Raw genomic sequence first — 15992 nt, 5'->3', positions numbered from 1 at the left:
CAACTAAACGTTATGTTCCTGCAGATCACATAAAAAGCAGAGATCAGTGCAAACCAACAGTCACAACAGTGCTTAGTATGCATGCATTTTAAAAGATTTTCCTCAATTTCTTTTTTTTTTTTTTTTTTTTTTCCCCAGAAAACTGGTTTATTGTGTGGTTTTGGGGCTTGTTTCTATTATTATTATTTTATTGTTTTTTATGCTTTTATTTTCCTGTCCTGGCTAGTTACAGATTCTAAGAATACATATTTTATACATTTTTCTATATGATATATATAAAAATAAATTTTTAGATCCCATGTGTGCGTTTCAAAGGTGTGCAGCCGTAACTTGCCCGTGCAGCCTATGCATCGGGATTTGTCCAATAAATTAACGTTCAAAGGCATCATTAATGCTCATTAATACTAGTTAGTCACTGTTTATTGTATGAGCAGTTTGCCAGGAAGTCACCACCAGCAGGCTGCAGCTTGGATCACCAGGAGACCTCTCTGGATTTTCTCGCAGGATCAACAGAGGCAAGAGGAGGGGTGAATGAATTCTGCTGTGCTACAGCCTGTGGGCCACAGGCTGGGCATTTATCTGTCTGCAGATAATTTACAAGATCCTAAACCCTTTGTTGCAGCAAGAGGTAATACGTATTACATATTTAATGTTGTTTACAAACAGTCTAAGCATTGTGATTCATGTAAAAATGTAAAAAGGAAGAATTACTGTAATTTAGAGAACTTGGACTGTATGAAAAGCATGGTGCAAATAGTCTTGGAGATCCATGTATACAGGTAGAAAACTAATATTTAGGTTATTACCACTTATGTGTAATATATTAATGAAAATTAAAAATATTTTCCCATGATTCTTCTGCAAGTTTTGAACAAAGTCTTGCAATATATTTTTCTGTTCTTTAACAGGTTTTTATTCTCCAAAGATAAAGCCATGGCTGAAATGAGTAATAGTAACTTCAGTAAAACAACGAGTATTCAGCAAGCAATAGCTTCTTGTTGTGGAGCTATAATCACATCATTATTTGGTAAGGCTTCTTAAGCTTGCCACAGGGAGGATCTTTGCAAAGTTATTACTCTTCAGTTCAGTTCAGCAAGATGTCTGCATATATGTGGTTTATAAACTGTGAATATGTTCAATAAGGATGGTTTTAGATAGTTTTCTCATAGTTCTTTTGTATTTTAACAAACATGGAGGTTAACTGAAATCTTTCCTGTCCTTGATAATTGTTAACTATTACTGAAAATAACAGTACTTTTAACTCTTTTTATGCTGTGTCTCTTGGTGTAGTAATTTATTGCCTGCTTTCTGAAAGAAACAAAATAATAACAAAACTGTCAAAGCATTTTATTGATTCTTTGTTTGTTTTCCCTAAGCAGTTTTAAGGATAGCCTTCTGATAGTCTTTCAAAATTCTGGATAATCTGGATTCCCCCACCCCCTACCCCAAACCTTCAATTTTTTTATGAAATAGGATTTTACCTAGGACCTTGTCAAATTCTTAGTCTTTTTATTCTGTCATTACACCATGTGTCCAGTGATGCTAGACAAATAAAATACATGCTAGAGTATTTGACCCAGCCTCCATCTGCTGCTTAATAAAGTTGTAGATCCTGTGTTATATATGTCAACTGTATTGATATTTTGGATACCTTACAGACTCAGGTGGCACTAGCTGCTTGTACATAGATAGCCCTGAGTCAATGTAATCAGGAGAAGCCAAATAGTAGTCCAGCTGACACGCCACTGCAGTGTTCAATATCTCTGCCTTTAAAAAAAAATCAAGTTCTGGAGGGAAATCAATACAATATTCACTAAAGCTTCATTTACTTTTCAATAGCTCTAAAGTTTTGGATCTTCTCTACACTAAAAGAAAACTAAAAGAGAAACACTAATTTAATATTTTTCTTTTGAACATTACTATTAAGATCAGTTTAACAAAAAAGAAAAAACATTAAAAGTGCTGTAATATTTTACTGTAAAAAAATGCTGTAATATTTTTCCTACCATTCATGGACATATGGTATAATGACAGAATAATATGCTTGAGGTATACCACTTACAAACCATTACCAGTAGAGCATAATAGCACAACTTTTAACACTTTCATACAAGATGACACAATGGCTTTTTGAAGAGCTTTTTGTATCTCTAACATTTGTTGTCAGTACAACTGTTAGCAAATTGCAAATTAGAAAAGATTTTTTGGTCACTTGCAAACACAGGATATATATGTGATTTTTTGTGTATTTGTTTGTTTGTTTTCCGGATGATTACCTTGTAAAAGTTTTTTGTTTGTTTGTTTGTTTGTTTTGTAGAAGTTCATGACAAGACATCTGTAGCTCCTTGTCAGAGTACATAAGGTTTCTAAATGGCTCCTTTGTTTCATTTTAGTAACTCCTCTTGATGTTGTCAAAATTCGACTGCAAGCCCAAAGCAATCCATTCCCCAAAGGTAAATAAAAGCCAGCTGTAATTGAGGACACACTTTGATCTTTGCTGTTACAGTTACCTGATAGTTATTTAAATGCTGAGTGGCAGAATGGCTTTATTTGTTTCCTAATAGTTACATTTGTTTCTTCAGTCAGTGGGAAAAAAAAAAGCAACAGGGCAATGTATACTAAAATTGATAAATGTGCCACTGAAAGTGGCAAAAAAAAGTGAGAGTGGAAAAAATCTCATAAATATATATCATTTAAAATAGGCTATATTTTCTCTCTTCCTCAGTATTCTCATTGTGGAAGAAATGTACAATTATTACTCAACTGAGAAAAAAAAAAAAAACTATTACTAAATAACTAATATTTCATCAGAGGGCTAATATGATCATGATGTTCCTCTCCTCCGGAATCCAAAGAGATTTGGAAAGAGTAGTGAGTCTTACTGAAGTCACTTGTCACCTAGGTTCTTGATAGATTCATACACTGTGTACTCAAAGATATGCCAATGATTCCTACTATTTAATTAATAAATGAGATTTAAAAAGGAAAGGAGATGACTTGTGTGGAAGTTCCATGTTGTATGTGGAGATGAATATTTGCAGTCAGGATGCATGTCACTGTTGCTGCACTGCTGTTTTTAGCTTTCAGCAGATGGTAGTGTAACATAAACTTGTCTCCTTCAGCTAGTGAGGGCAGTTCCATTTAGTCTGGCACTCCAAGAAGTACATTTGTTTTCTCCTTTCTTTTACCTAGTTCATTGACATTGACTTTCCAAAGTTATTTTGTCCCTGTTTGTCTAACCAGAAATAAATCTATCTTGCTACTGTATCCAATTTGGAATTACTGCTGAGTGAGAGCAATCTTACAATTATTAACTATATTCTTATACACCATTTCATTAGGAAAGTGTTTTGTATACTCCAATGGCCTTATGGATCATATATGTGTTTGTGAGAGCAGGGACAGCAAAGGCTGGTATAAGAAAAATGGGCATTTCAAAGGGACACTGGTAAGAACAATTCATATTTATATAAAATTGCACATTGTAAACATTTTCTAAATGACATACTGTAAATTTATGTGTTTATTTATTTTTTAAGTTCTGGTAGAATCTTTTATCATTTGAGAGGGTATCGATACACTGTGTAGTTTAGATAGTGATTAATGATACCTTCATGAAAATACAAATTCCTTTCATAAGACATATAAAAGAGCAGCTGCACAGCATTCCTCACATAGGACAGTTTCTACAGTTTTATTTTCCCCACTAGAACTATATTGCTGATAGTTGCTGATTGCAGGTACTGATTGTCTCTACCTGTTTATGTCTCTTCTGTCTGTAGACCTCCCAGTATGCTCTTGAAATGAATGAACGATGCAGCTTTTTTAAGTTAAATTTGTGTGTCAGATTCTGGACCCAGTGTAACTTGTAGGACTAGGACTTACCCAGACACCTGAAACAGAATTGATGTCAGAGACATTGATGCTGCCTCATTAATCAACATTTTGTTTGACTCTGCAATTAAATTAGATGCGATCAAGAATTTTTCAGAATTCAATATTTGAGAAAAATGAAATGTTTGTGAAATGTCTCCTTGAATGGTTTTAGTGGGTTTTTTTTGTTTTTTGTTTTTTTGGAAATTAATAACTTGCCTGAACTTTTCAATCACCTTTACTGCATAATTTTTAGAAAATCTCTCAGTTTTCTAACTGACATGATTATATGCCCAGTTTGCTGTGACAAGATAATTCATGAAGAATGACTGTCATATCACTGGACTTCCTTTCACAAAAAAAAAAAAAAAAAAAAAAAAAAAAGAAAGAGAAAGAAAGAATGTAAATAACAAGACCTGACCAATTGTGCTGTAACAAAAATATGTTGTGGACATTGTCATTTGCCAATGCTGGAACTATAAAAATGTTCTGCTGTATTTGCCCATGCAATTAATAAGGTCCATAAATATGCTGCACAGGCACTGGATTTAGTTGCATTCTTTTTCCAATCTTTTCCAATCTTTTGTCTGTACCTTTCTGGATTGTATATTTGTTGATTCTCTGTTTATAATTATATTTATTTATATTTTATTTATGATTTACTTATATTTATTTATATATACATTTTATATATAATTATTATTTACATATATATTATATGCCAATATTTAGCATATGTTTGATACTAACTGATATAAAATAAACATAGAGGAAACAAGATACTAGTATACCTTTTTCTGTCTTTTTTTTTTTTTTTTTTCTCTAAAATGTCTTTTTTGTCAAATTGTCTAAAGACCTTTGGGGTACCTGAAAGCTCAATTTTTTCAAGTCAGGCTTGATAATTGTGTCTTTGTTTTCACCATGCTCAGCTGATCTGTCCATCAGGGCTGTCTCCTCTAAAGCTCTTTGCCTTTTTCTTCCTTTGAGTCCAATTCATAGTCCTTTTGTGGCCTGTCAGCTCTACAACTTCTGAGGCCTTGTGATGAGGGCATACTGATCATATTCTACTCCATCAAATCTGTTTCTTCAACCCAAAAAGTTTAAGAATATTAGGTATCCTAATATTTGGAAGTTTGTCTTTTGAAGATGATTTCAGTTGAATGTCCTTCAAAGTTCAGCGTTCTCTGCTGTCAGTGGATTGGGAAATGTATGGGACAGCTGTAATAATAGTTGTAAGCTTCCAGGTATATTGTATAGCATGTATATTTTGAAAATATTTTGTCACCTTGTCAGAGAAAGCTAATGTTGAAGAATCAGGAAAAGTGAATTTCTATTTCATACCTAGAAATTCTGTTATTTATTAAAAAAATATTTTAGTTGACTGGTTTGGGGGAGTTTCCATACGTTGTTGCTGTGCTGTATTTGTTCTGAAAATAGCCTATTCACAGGGCTGTCAGTAACCAACAAAAACTTGCTGCTTTGGCGCTGTAAAATCTGAAGGAAGTTCATAATTTCAAGCACAAATATTTCTGTTCACTTAAGTGGAACCATTTGTATAATTTGACGGCTAGCACAAAAAGTTACCAAATTGTGATCTTAGAATGATAAGCAATTTTAGAAACATATTTTTAATAACAGCTTTGCAGCTAATTATTATTCTTTGCCTGGTTATATTTTTAGGATGCATTTGTAAAAATTATTAAAATAGAAGGAATTAAATCACTGTGGAGTGGACTTCCACCAACACTGTAAGTTGAATTTTATTTTTATTATTGATAACAATGTATGGTTTGTACTGTCAAAGTTTACTTTGTTTTTAGACAAAAAAAAGTGATTTTAAAACTTTGGTAAACATCTGGAGACAGTATAATCTCCACCAGTTCTTGAAATTTCTCCTGGAAACCTCTTTGATGTATTCCCAATACTTAAACAGTGACATCAGTCTTCATTCTGCCTTTTAGAAGTGGTAACCTTACTGTAACTATCCCCTTGACAGCATTAGCAAATCACAGGATCGAACATGATTGTCAGAGGATGTCAGACTTCGACAGATATTTGCTATCCTAGATTGTTACTGATGACCTGCAAGGAGCAACACAGCTGTTTCCACAGGCACTCCAGTCTTGCACCTCATTACCCTTACTTACATTTTTTTTAAACACCTACCTTGAATCTTCTTCCAAAGAACTATATTGCCTTTTTTTTCCTTTTTTTTTTTTTTCTTTTCTGTCGAACTTTGCCATGAAAAATACTTTTCTCTCTACAAGAGCAATTTACATATTTAAATATTATCAAGTCTCCACATGACCTTTTTAGGATAAACAGCCTCCATCTGTTTTGTCTTTTATTATTATTATATTAACCTGGTGCAGATAGTAACTAAGGCCTCTATGATTATGTCTTCCTCCATGAATGATCCAAGAAAGTGGTCAAATGTAACGTATATTAAAATTGCATCTTGTAAGACACTAAGTGTTACTTAACAGCCATCCTGTTCCAAGTCACAGAACCTAGTGGAACACATGGGCACACTTTGTTAAATCATAAGTGTTCATTAAGATAGAGAAAATACTCTTCCACTTGTTAAATAAAAAGGTAAGGTTAGTGACTACCTCCATAAGGTTTGTTTGCTTCTTATTCAGATCTTTCAATTTCATTCCTTTATTGAAACAGTTCTGAAGCTGACATGAAATAAATTTTGGCAGATAATCCACCATCATTTTATTTATTTTTTTTCCAAATAACATGAAAAACTAGAAAACTAGGAAAACTAGGAAATTTGTGAATTTGAAACTGTGAACTAGAGGCAGTGAATCAAAGCTATGTGATTAATGCTTTTTCTTTATACATAACAGCTCATTGCTAAAAATTTGATTTCTTCTTTTTTCAGCAAAATATCCACACAAGATGGCTGATTTTAAGCTCCTGCTTTCTTTGTGCTAATTTAAATTCCTTTTTTTTTTTTTTTTTTTTACTTTAGAATAATGGCACTTCCTACTACAGTAATCTATTTCACCTGCTATGAACAACTGAGTGAAGCTCTGAAGTCTAGACTAGGGAAGGATAGTGACCACATTCCAATAGTTGCAGGTTCCTTAAGCAGATGTAGGTACCCATCTGTCTAAAGAGAAAAATGAAATAAAATACCTGTATGCTCTTTCTCTTTCTCCTTTCTTTCTCTTTCTCTTTCCCTTTCCCCTTCCCTTCCCCTTCCTCTTTTCCTTCTCCTTTTTCTTCTTTCTCTTTCCCTTGAGGAAAGTTGCTGTGCCTGTAAATAAGGGATAATATTACATAGAGCTGAGCATAGGAAAGGATACTCCAATTTACCATAATTTCTTGGGTAACAGAGGACTCTATGGAATGATTCTCTATGGAATGAAGATTCTCTATGGAATGGTGTGATTTATTTTTGCTTTTATAGTTTCACAACATTTGTAATTCATTCAAAATTTTACATCTTTGGATATTTTACCTAAGATAGTTTAATTTAAGACAGTTCTGTGGTGACCCTAATAACAAACAATTATTTTCTATAGTGGAAGCTGCACAGGTAATTAAAATGGAAAATGACAATTGGACTTATGCTGGATTTATTTTTACTGTATTTGCTTTTATATTACTATTGTTTATCCTTTTCCCCATCTACTGTAAAAGTAGCTTGGGTCTTTTGGGGCTTTCTTAGAAACCTCTGATGCTGTAGTTCCATATTCTACTTGTGACAGCTGTGAGAGCGACTGGTAGAATAACAACTGTTATGCTGTGGACCTTGACAGGCTTGGGCCTGTGTGAACCTGCTGAGGTTCAACAAGGCCAAGTGCAACATCCTGCACCTGGGCCAGAGCAATCCCAAGCACAAATACAGCCTGGGTGGAAAATGGATTGAGAGCTGCTCTGAAGAGAAGGACCTGGAGGTATTGGAGAATCTCAACATGAGAAGAGAAAGCTCAAGGGAGACGTTGTAGCAGCCTGCCAGTACCTAAAGGAGGCCTACAGGAAAGATGGGGAGGGACATTTTGTCAGGGAGTGGAGTGACAGGACAAGGAGTAATGGCTTTGAACTAAAAGAGGGTAGGTTTAGATTAGATATAAGGAAGAAATTCTTCACTCAGATGGTGGCGAGGCACTGGCACAGGCTGCCCAGAGAAGCTGTGGATGCCCCATCCCTGGAGGTGTCCAAGGCCAGGCTGGATGGGGCTTTGAGCAGCCTGGTAAGGTGGGAGGTGTCCCTGCCCATGGCAGGGGTTGGAACTGTGTGATCTGTAACATCCCTTCCAACCCAAACCATTCAATGGTTCTATGATTTTATGAATCAAATATATAAAGCAATGTGAAACCTGACTTTTTAATGTTCAGGAAATGTTAATAGTAAATCTCAGTTTTTAAACAGCCCACGTTTCTCTCATTATCAGTAGGTTCAGTTACTGTAGTGAGTCCCCTGGAGCTGATCAGAACTAGAATGCAGTATCGGAAGTTGTCCTACAAGCAACTGCACATGTGTATCAGTAGTACAGTGGCTAGAGATGGGTGGCTTTCCCTGTGGAGAGGCTGGAGTTCTACTGTTCTGAGAGATGTGCCTTTCTCAGGTGGGGTTTATTTCAGGTACAACATTGTGTTATGTAAGACATCTATTCATGATTACTTTAAGACTTTTTCTATTTTTAATGTAATTTTAATGATTAAGAAGGAGAGACTGAGATTTACTTGTTATCATTTGAGTGTTTATTCTATTTTTTGTGTGTGTGTTTATGAATGCCAGATGGAGTTCATTGTTACTTTCCTTTTATCTGTTTTCAGATTCTTTCTTCTCATCTTTAGCTTATGTAATGACCATTTTTGAAGACTTTCAGTGGGATTTTTTTCTATTGTAGGTATAGTAGCTATTTCCTTATAGAGGGACATGGTGCATCTACGTGTTCTGATCCTGAAAACACGTACAAATACAGGGTGACACACTAGTATCTTCAGGCATTTTTGTTATCAAGATGAATTAGTCGAATAACTGCTCCAAAACAAGATGAAGCTAGAGCACGACTTGCTAGTAAAGCTTCAAAGCTGAAAGTCTAAAAAAAAAGTCTGATCCAGAGCATAGGTAGTCTTAAGCTATTCTTTTAGATAACTGGAACAGGGGAGATGGTCGTTTCTTCCATATTGTTAAAGCTCTGCTGTCTCCGGACCAACAGAGGTAACTGGACAAGACTGCTTAAGGACAGCGTTCCCAGCTGTTAATATCAGTGGTGAGAACCCTTCACCATCAGAACACCTGTGGATCATCAAGCATCAATTGTTTTTGAAGCAATTTCTGTCCCTTGGGTAGTATCAGGTGTTCACCTTTGAACACCTTGTTTTGGCCCAAAAAATGCTTCAAACCCATTTTGGAGGCAGAAAACCCTTGAAGGATTTGTCCTGGTATCTTTGTTCTCATTTGTTCTCTTATCTCATTCGTAAAATAATCCAACCTCTAATATAATTGGTGCTTCTAAACAGTCTGGTGGAGCACTCGTTGGTTTGAACTTTTACGGGATTAGAGTACATTTAGATGCAGACCTCGAGAAAATTTTAAATTGGCTGTGAACAAAGTAACTACATGATGAGTGGGGGTGATTATTTAGTTTAAAAGGACACTTAACTGTTAACTAATTTAACTGCTATTTCAGCTGTTTTGTTTTCAGAATGAATAATACCCAGTTTTCTTTTGCTTTGCGACCTGTAGGAGTTTGAAAAATGAGCTTAGACTGCATTTCCTGCTTAAGGATGGTGGTCCCTGATGAGACTTAATTTAGCCTTTTGTCATAGGGAAGGCTTCTGAACCTGTGGCAACATGCTTTCTCTAAGGCTTAGATAACAGAATTCAGAATGCATCTGAAGCTTTTGCCTAAAGGGCTTCCTGTTCAATATTTGTTTGTAATTTACTTGTTTTCCCTGTCTGCCAAGTACATCATTCCTTTAGGCTCTTCTAATAAGTTTCAGAAGGGAACTCTAAAATTCTTCATCTAATTCCTCTTGTCTGAATTCAAGTAGAAACTCTTGTTCTCTTACTGATTTTTGTCTGTATCAACATGGCAGGAGCCAGTCTTTCCCTTTACTACTTTTAACAGAATGGAAATATCACTACGGTGATGTGTGTGTGTTCTTTACCCTTTTCAGATTCTTACATCTATGCCTGCTGTCCTTTTAGCACTCCGAAACCTCTCCACTGATTTTAAGTCAATCTCCATGCTGCTCTGGCATTCACTTAAAGCCAGCAGACACTTGTCTGTGCCCATTCCTACGTAGGCCCTAGTGGGATGCTGGAGAGGCAGAGGCACACGTTAACATGCAGCTACTGTCTTATAGGTTAAGGATTATCATTAAAGAGCCAGGAATGAGCAAGCAATTTGGTGCATGAGTGAAGGAAAATGTGTTAATGCCAAAATTAAAGGCCACAAAACTGATGATATAAAACTATGGATGTTTAATCTTGATTAATGCCATTTCAAAACATATTTTCTAATCATTTTTTCCTTATAAGTACTCTTTATGAAGTTAAGATATGTCCCCCCACTACCTTCAGTCATAGCGCTTTTCTTTGAGTGATATACCAACAGCATGATGGCTTCTGGTGCTTTTACAGCACACCCTGTGCCTTTGCTGCACTTTGCTCAAGTTAGCTTTTTCAAGAGGGATTAAAGCTGGTGTAACAATTTGTATTAAGAAAGCAGCTGCTCTGTGAACACACTCAGGTAGCACAGAATAACCATACCAACAGCACAGCATAATTAGAACCCCACTGTGTTACTAGCCCAAGTGTGGATGATAAGCTTCAAGAAAGTTCCCTGGACAGCTAGCTGACTGAATAAAACTCAAGCTGTGAATGTCCATAAGCACAAGAACTGGGTTAACAATAATAGCTGAGTCATTCTCTAAGCAAAGTTGCAGTGAACTTAAATGTGAAGTGTACGTAGGGAAGGGAATCTTGCAGGTGCTCAAAGTTTTGGATTTTGACAATTTATACTACATTTGGGTAACATACATTTCATTGGTAGGTTTTCCTCAAACCCTTCAGAGATACCACTTACATTTGCTTTTGCAAAATGTTGGAGGCTTGTGGTTTCCACAGCAAGAAAACACTTTGATATTTCTCTGCTGCCACCACCTACAGAACTCTGTGCTGAACAAGGCACAGCCACCTTTCAACTGCAACTGTCATTTACAGCATTTATTTAACCAACTGCCACAAGGAATCACCCTGTAGTTCAGTTCAGTAGCATCCGCGTTCTAACTGAAACTCGTCAAAATAGAAAGAGTGCAGTTTATTTCAGCAGAACAGAAACAGATGTTATTCCTAGAAGTTGCTCCCCAGAATGCCTCTGTGAGGACTTTCAAAGGCAAGTCTCCCCTTAGTGATTCCAGAGAGCAAAATCATATTTCCTGCTTGTGCCAGAATGAAATGCTGGTGAATGCCAGAATGAAATGCTCTGTGTCTCAAGAGTATGAGACAGCCCTGAGGAAGCTTTTATTTTGTATGAAACGCATTTTTATGGAACTAGTGAGATCTGTGAAATTTGTAAAATATGCCTGAATACATAGGAAATAATCAAAACCTTACATGTAGATTCATAATAAAACACATTTGCAAAAAACCGTTCTGTGAGTTTTGCAGTGCTTGTGTTAAATTGTATAAAGGTAGGAGTTACTTTAAGGGAATGACAAAATGATTAGGGTAATTTGAATCACATGAAGAAATTTTGAATATTCCAAAGGGACTTCTATCAGGGGAGCTTGGGGGGCTATCAATGCATTGTAACAGAGTATGCTTGTAGTTTGTTTTCAGCTTTTGTTTCTCTTTGCTCCTGTTGTCATTAGAATTCTTACAGTAGAATTCTTACATCTTCAGTTGATAAAAGAATTGCACTGAACTTCTGTGTTTGAGATACCAATGTGTTGTAACACAAGGTTTGTTTGTTTGTTCGCTTGTTTTATAACCACAGCAATGTACTGGTATAATTATGAACGATTCAAGAAGATGATGTGCAAGAATCTTGGTGCACAGGAACCAACATTTCTTATTGCTTTTACTTCCGGGGCAGCATCTGGCTCTGTAAGTATGTCTTTTTGTTTCTAGTTCTACTCTTATTATTGTTGCTGATAAGCTTTTTATAGTTGGTATGTTTTTGCATGGTTCTCAGAAATTATGTTTGTTTCAGTGTACATCTACTTTAAACACACATGGCCTGGCATTCAAGTTGATTAGGCATATCTGAATAATTTACAATGTTCAGAAATACAAGACTTCAATAATATCGGGTGCTTGGAATAACAAATCTAGTTTTAACTTGTGTGCAGTTTAATGTAGTAATTTTAATTAATTTTTAATTGCTGTTGCTATAACATTAAAACTATATATTTTTTTTCCTAATAGATTGCAGCTGTCATAACTCTGCCGTTTGATGTAGTGAAAACACATAGGCAGACTGAACTTTGGGAGGGTGAGACCTTAAAAAGTAAGGTGCTGCTAATCACATTGTTACACAGCTGTTTTAAACTGTCTTCCAACCATGTTTGTTGTTGAACACCCATAATTCTCTTTAGTTCAAATTGCTCAGCAATTTCTGTAGAACTGTTTAATAATAACACTTGTGTTCAATACATTCAATGAAGCTGGTTCTCTTACCAATGGTAAAGAAGAAAAATTAATAATAATAAAAAAAAACCATAATGTTTGGGTATATGGGCTTTTGGTAGGAATTTTAAATATTTCTCTTCAAAAATTTATCTAAAAATTCTATTACTAGGCCTTTTTTCTTTTCCAAATTGGAACACCTTGTTGGATAATTTTTATCTCCTAGGATAAACACAATGTCTTATTAATGACAGAGAGTAGGGAAAAAGTGCGAGTAGAGTACAATGTATGTTAATATGATGATATAAAATACAAACACAAAAACCTAGAACTATTATAGTTAGGCAGACCAATTGCAAACTTATATATGTTTACGTAAGTTATTTATAAACAGGGAAATTTTTCATTAAAAAAACATTCATATCGTTCATATATCAGCTCTATTGAAAAAGAGGTTTGAGTAGATTAAAATAATTGAAAAAACATTTTCAGATTCACTACCAGTCAGTGATAGAAAATAAAAATAATAATGTAACTCTTATGAGCAGTTTATTTCAGAACAATATTCTTCCTTAGTTAAACTACAGAGAGAAAGTTCTCTGCTCAGGCTCAGTATTTTTAACCTTCTTTTTTTGTGATTTCAAATAAATTATTTTGGAGGGCATTTTAGTGACTACTCCAGCAGCTTTAAAGGATTTTTTTGTGTATGTTTAGTAGAGCACCACTACATTTTGTAGCAATTCAAGTTGTATCTAAAAACTTTTTTTTTTTTTTCCCCATTATTTGGGACCTGAATCAGAGAGGACCTTCCAATAATGTGAAAATGTATTAGATTGTGGCTTTACGATTAAATAACCTTAAAAAGACTGAGTAACCAAACAGTTTCTGCTTAAAAACTAATTTAAAGGCCCTAGTTCAGAAAGATGTCATGAAAACTTAAAGTTCACATTTAACATAAGGTTTCATTCTCTTGGGCAAATTATTTTTTTTCTGGTGTACTTCTTGAAAGACATATGTTTCTTTTGCAGAACTGTCAAAGACCAATTAATAAATATAAATTGTTACTGGGTTTCAGTTTTTCCCTTGTGCTGATGAATGTAGGAATTCATCGGTAATACCACTTTGAATCACAGGTAGTTGCCAAATATTTATCAGGCTGATATTTACGAGATATATGTTTTAAATTTCAGTGTGGTTAGCTCTAATTTGTACTAGTTAAATTCTTTCCAAAGCCCGTTGCTAGAGTTGGATGCTGACTATGCATCTACATATTGTTTCTTTATGGCCGCAAAAAAACAATTTTGCAGCATTCTATGGAAAAAAAAACAACAACAACCAAAAAAAAAACAACCAAACAACAACAAAAAAATGCAAACAACGTAGCTACTTTTATATTACAGATCAATGAAAACAGCATGTGCAGAGTAAAATAGCACAAAAGTTCCTCTGTTTAAAACAGTTGCATATGCCTACAATGCAGTGGTATTGCTGCAGTTAGGTTGTTTATGGTATCTGTATTAGCTCTACAAGGAACTGCAATCCACCTCTTACAGACCTATGCTTTCTTAAACTCAAATAAATTTTTGTTGGGATTTTATTTTTGTAAACTTAGATGTAAAGTGAAGTATCCTAGGCTTAATTATTATATTAATTCTTATGATTTATTCTTATTATATTAATTCTCAAAACTTACCTTTAGATTCAGTTTACCATAAAAGGTAAACTGTTTAAAAACCATATTTAAAAATCTGGATGACAATGCTCTTTTAGCGGCATGTATAAAGGGACATGGAGAGGGACTGGCTCACGTGAAACGTAGGTGACTTTTCACAGCACTGTCAGTTACTCTAAAAGGAATATTGTCTCTGTTTGTATATTTTATCCTAGACATTAGTAAATTTTTTTTCCATGTCATGCTATGCTACTTGAATATTATAGGCATTATTATACTGTATGAATTTAAGATCCTGTATAAATAGTATGGATAAAATTAACATAAGATAAATTAAACCTAATCACTACATCTGAATTGACTGTCTCTGATTTTAAAAAATATTTTTCTGTTGGATTCTATGTGATAGTTAATTTATTGTTTTGTTGTACTATGTTGAGCTCCACAGAGTGCATCAACCTGGGCAGTTATGAGGAAAATTGTTGCCAAAAATGGGATTGCTGGATTATTTGCTGGTAAAAACTTTTGACATCTTTCTAAAAAAAAAAAAGAACAGACTAGAGAGACAGCATTTTAATTAACAAGTCATTGTTAGATTCTGACATGCACAAAATAATATTTCCTTCTCTTTGAACACTGTCAGTTATGGAATTGATTGTGTACAGAAGGCAACAGACATGCATACCCACAGAGAGACTTGTGTGCCTGTCTTCCCCCATTTCCGGATGCAGGGCTTCTTGAACCTCTTCTTGTCTCACCCGAGAGGTCAGTAGCCTCTGCTTGCCCCAACCAAACAGTAAGTTTGCACTGCTGCTTGCGGGAGGGCACACAGCAAAGCAGCCCTGCAGGTCAGGCTGCTCCACCTCTCTGGGGAGACAGAAGGGAGAGACACGATGCACCTGCGTCAGGCAGGCCATGCAGGATGGCAGAGGTGAGGGCAGAGTATTCTGACAATGGTAATGCCTCTGTCAGTAACATTGGTATGTTGAGGAATGCAGACACACAGAATCCCAGTTCTACAGTGCTATACTCTGATGAATCAATACATTATGACCCCTAAATGGTACTAGTGATCAAGTCTGAAAACAAATGAGAATGAATACTTTCTTTTCTGGGCAGGTATTGTTCCACGGCTGTTTAAAGTTGCTCCTGCCTGTGCCATAATGATCAGCACATATGAATACGGGAAGTCTTTCTTTAGTCATTTAAATGAAAAATCAAACCAACATCCTTAATTCTTCTTCATCCAACTGTGAGAAGTCAAAACTTATGGTGAAGCTTGTGCCAAATCTGAATCGGTCAAGGCATCTTTCTGCAACTACATTTGGTACCTAAATGCAACTTTATTTTTTAACTGTTTCACAAGGGGTAAGTTCACTCTCCCTCCACTCCCCCCTTAAGACTACAAAAAATACATGATCTGGAAACTGTCATTGAAAATGCTGTGACTTCTTTTACACTAGAGAGAAGAAAAAAAGAGGTGTTTTGACAGTTCCTCATTGATGGTTAAAAGGAGAAAAAATAATCCTGGCCAGAACGATGAAGAGTAACAACTGCCACTGTTAATTTTCAATCTGATTAAATATTTTGCCGGATACTTAAAACAATGTTTAGAAAATATGAAGCAGAGTTAATTATCCTGCCATAAGAAGGTTGATACAGAATGAATTCAATAAATGCTCATTTATTCTTGGTTAATACATGTTTAATTTTATATATGTTTATTTGAAGCTCTGTATTTTGTGTAAATGCATACTTTGGAATCTTCTCAGATTCATTTAAAATAGAAGATGATTTAGGTCAAATTGGAAAAAAATACACAGTGCCTATTAGAAACTCAGAGAGCATG

At 35.1% G+C, this 15992-nt stretch overlaps 1 protein-coding gene across 2 annotated transcripts; it reads left to right on the top strand.

The window, feature by feature from the left end:
- Window positions 1–304: 304 nt before the first annotated feature.
- On the top strand, window positions 305–15485 carry SLC25A40 (solute carrier family 25 member 40). Of its 2 annotated transcripts, XM_035318935.1 has the most exons (11): window positions 305–628; window positions 909–1027; window positions 2394–2453; window positions 3342–3448; window positions 5554–5621; window positions 6854–6978; window positions 8282–8455; window positions 11840–11949; window positions 12271–12352; window positions 14584–14658; window positions 15263–15485. In XM_035318935.1, exons 2-11 carry the CDS (start codon window positions 934–936, stop codon window positions 15376–15378), a joined length of 1011 nt encoding a protein of 336 aa, XP_035174826.1. In that variant the 5' UTR covers window positions 305–628; window positions 909–933; the 3' UTR covers window positions 15379–15485. The 2 variants fall into 2 exon arrangements, with proteins under 2 accessions (XP_035174826.1, XP_035174825.1); XM_035318934.1 differs by lacking the exon at window positions 305–628 and having other exon boundaries at window positions 838–1027.
- Window positions 15486–15992: the final 507 nt, after the last annotated feature.

This window comes from Oxyura jamaicensis, chromosome 2 (genome assembly GCF_011077185.1).
Source record: "Oxyura jamaicensis isolate SHBP4307 breed ruddy duck chromosome 2, BPBGC_Ojam_1.0, whole genome shotgun sequence".
Taxonomy (NCBI): Eukaryota; Metazoa; Chordata; class Aves; order Anseriformes; family Anatidae; genus Oxyura; species Oxyura jamaicensis.
Note: the sequence above shows the minus strand (reverse complement) of the source record. Positions and strands in the feature narration are given on the sequence as shown.

Bases quoted from the DNA above. Each gene is read 5' to 3' on its own strand.
- SLC25A40 (XM_035318934.1), top strand. From the start codon at position 850: ATGATTCTTCTGCAAGTTTTGAACAAAGTCTTGCAATATATTTTTCTG. The intron at 3,449-5,553 runs GTAAGAACAATT...TTATATTTTTAG, and splicing joins GGCATTTCAAAGGGACACTG to GATGCATTTGTAAAAATTAT. The intron at 12,353-14,583 runs GTAAGGTGCTGC...TACTATGTTGAG, and splicing joins GGAGGGTGAGACCTTAAAAA to CTCCACAGAGTGCATCAACC.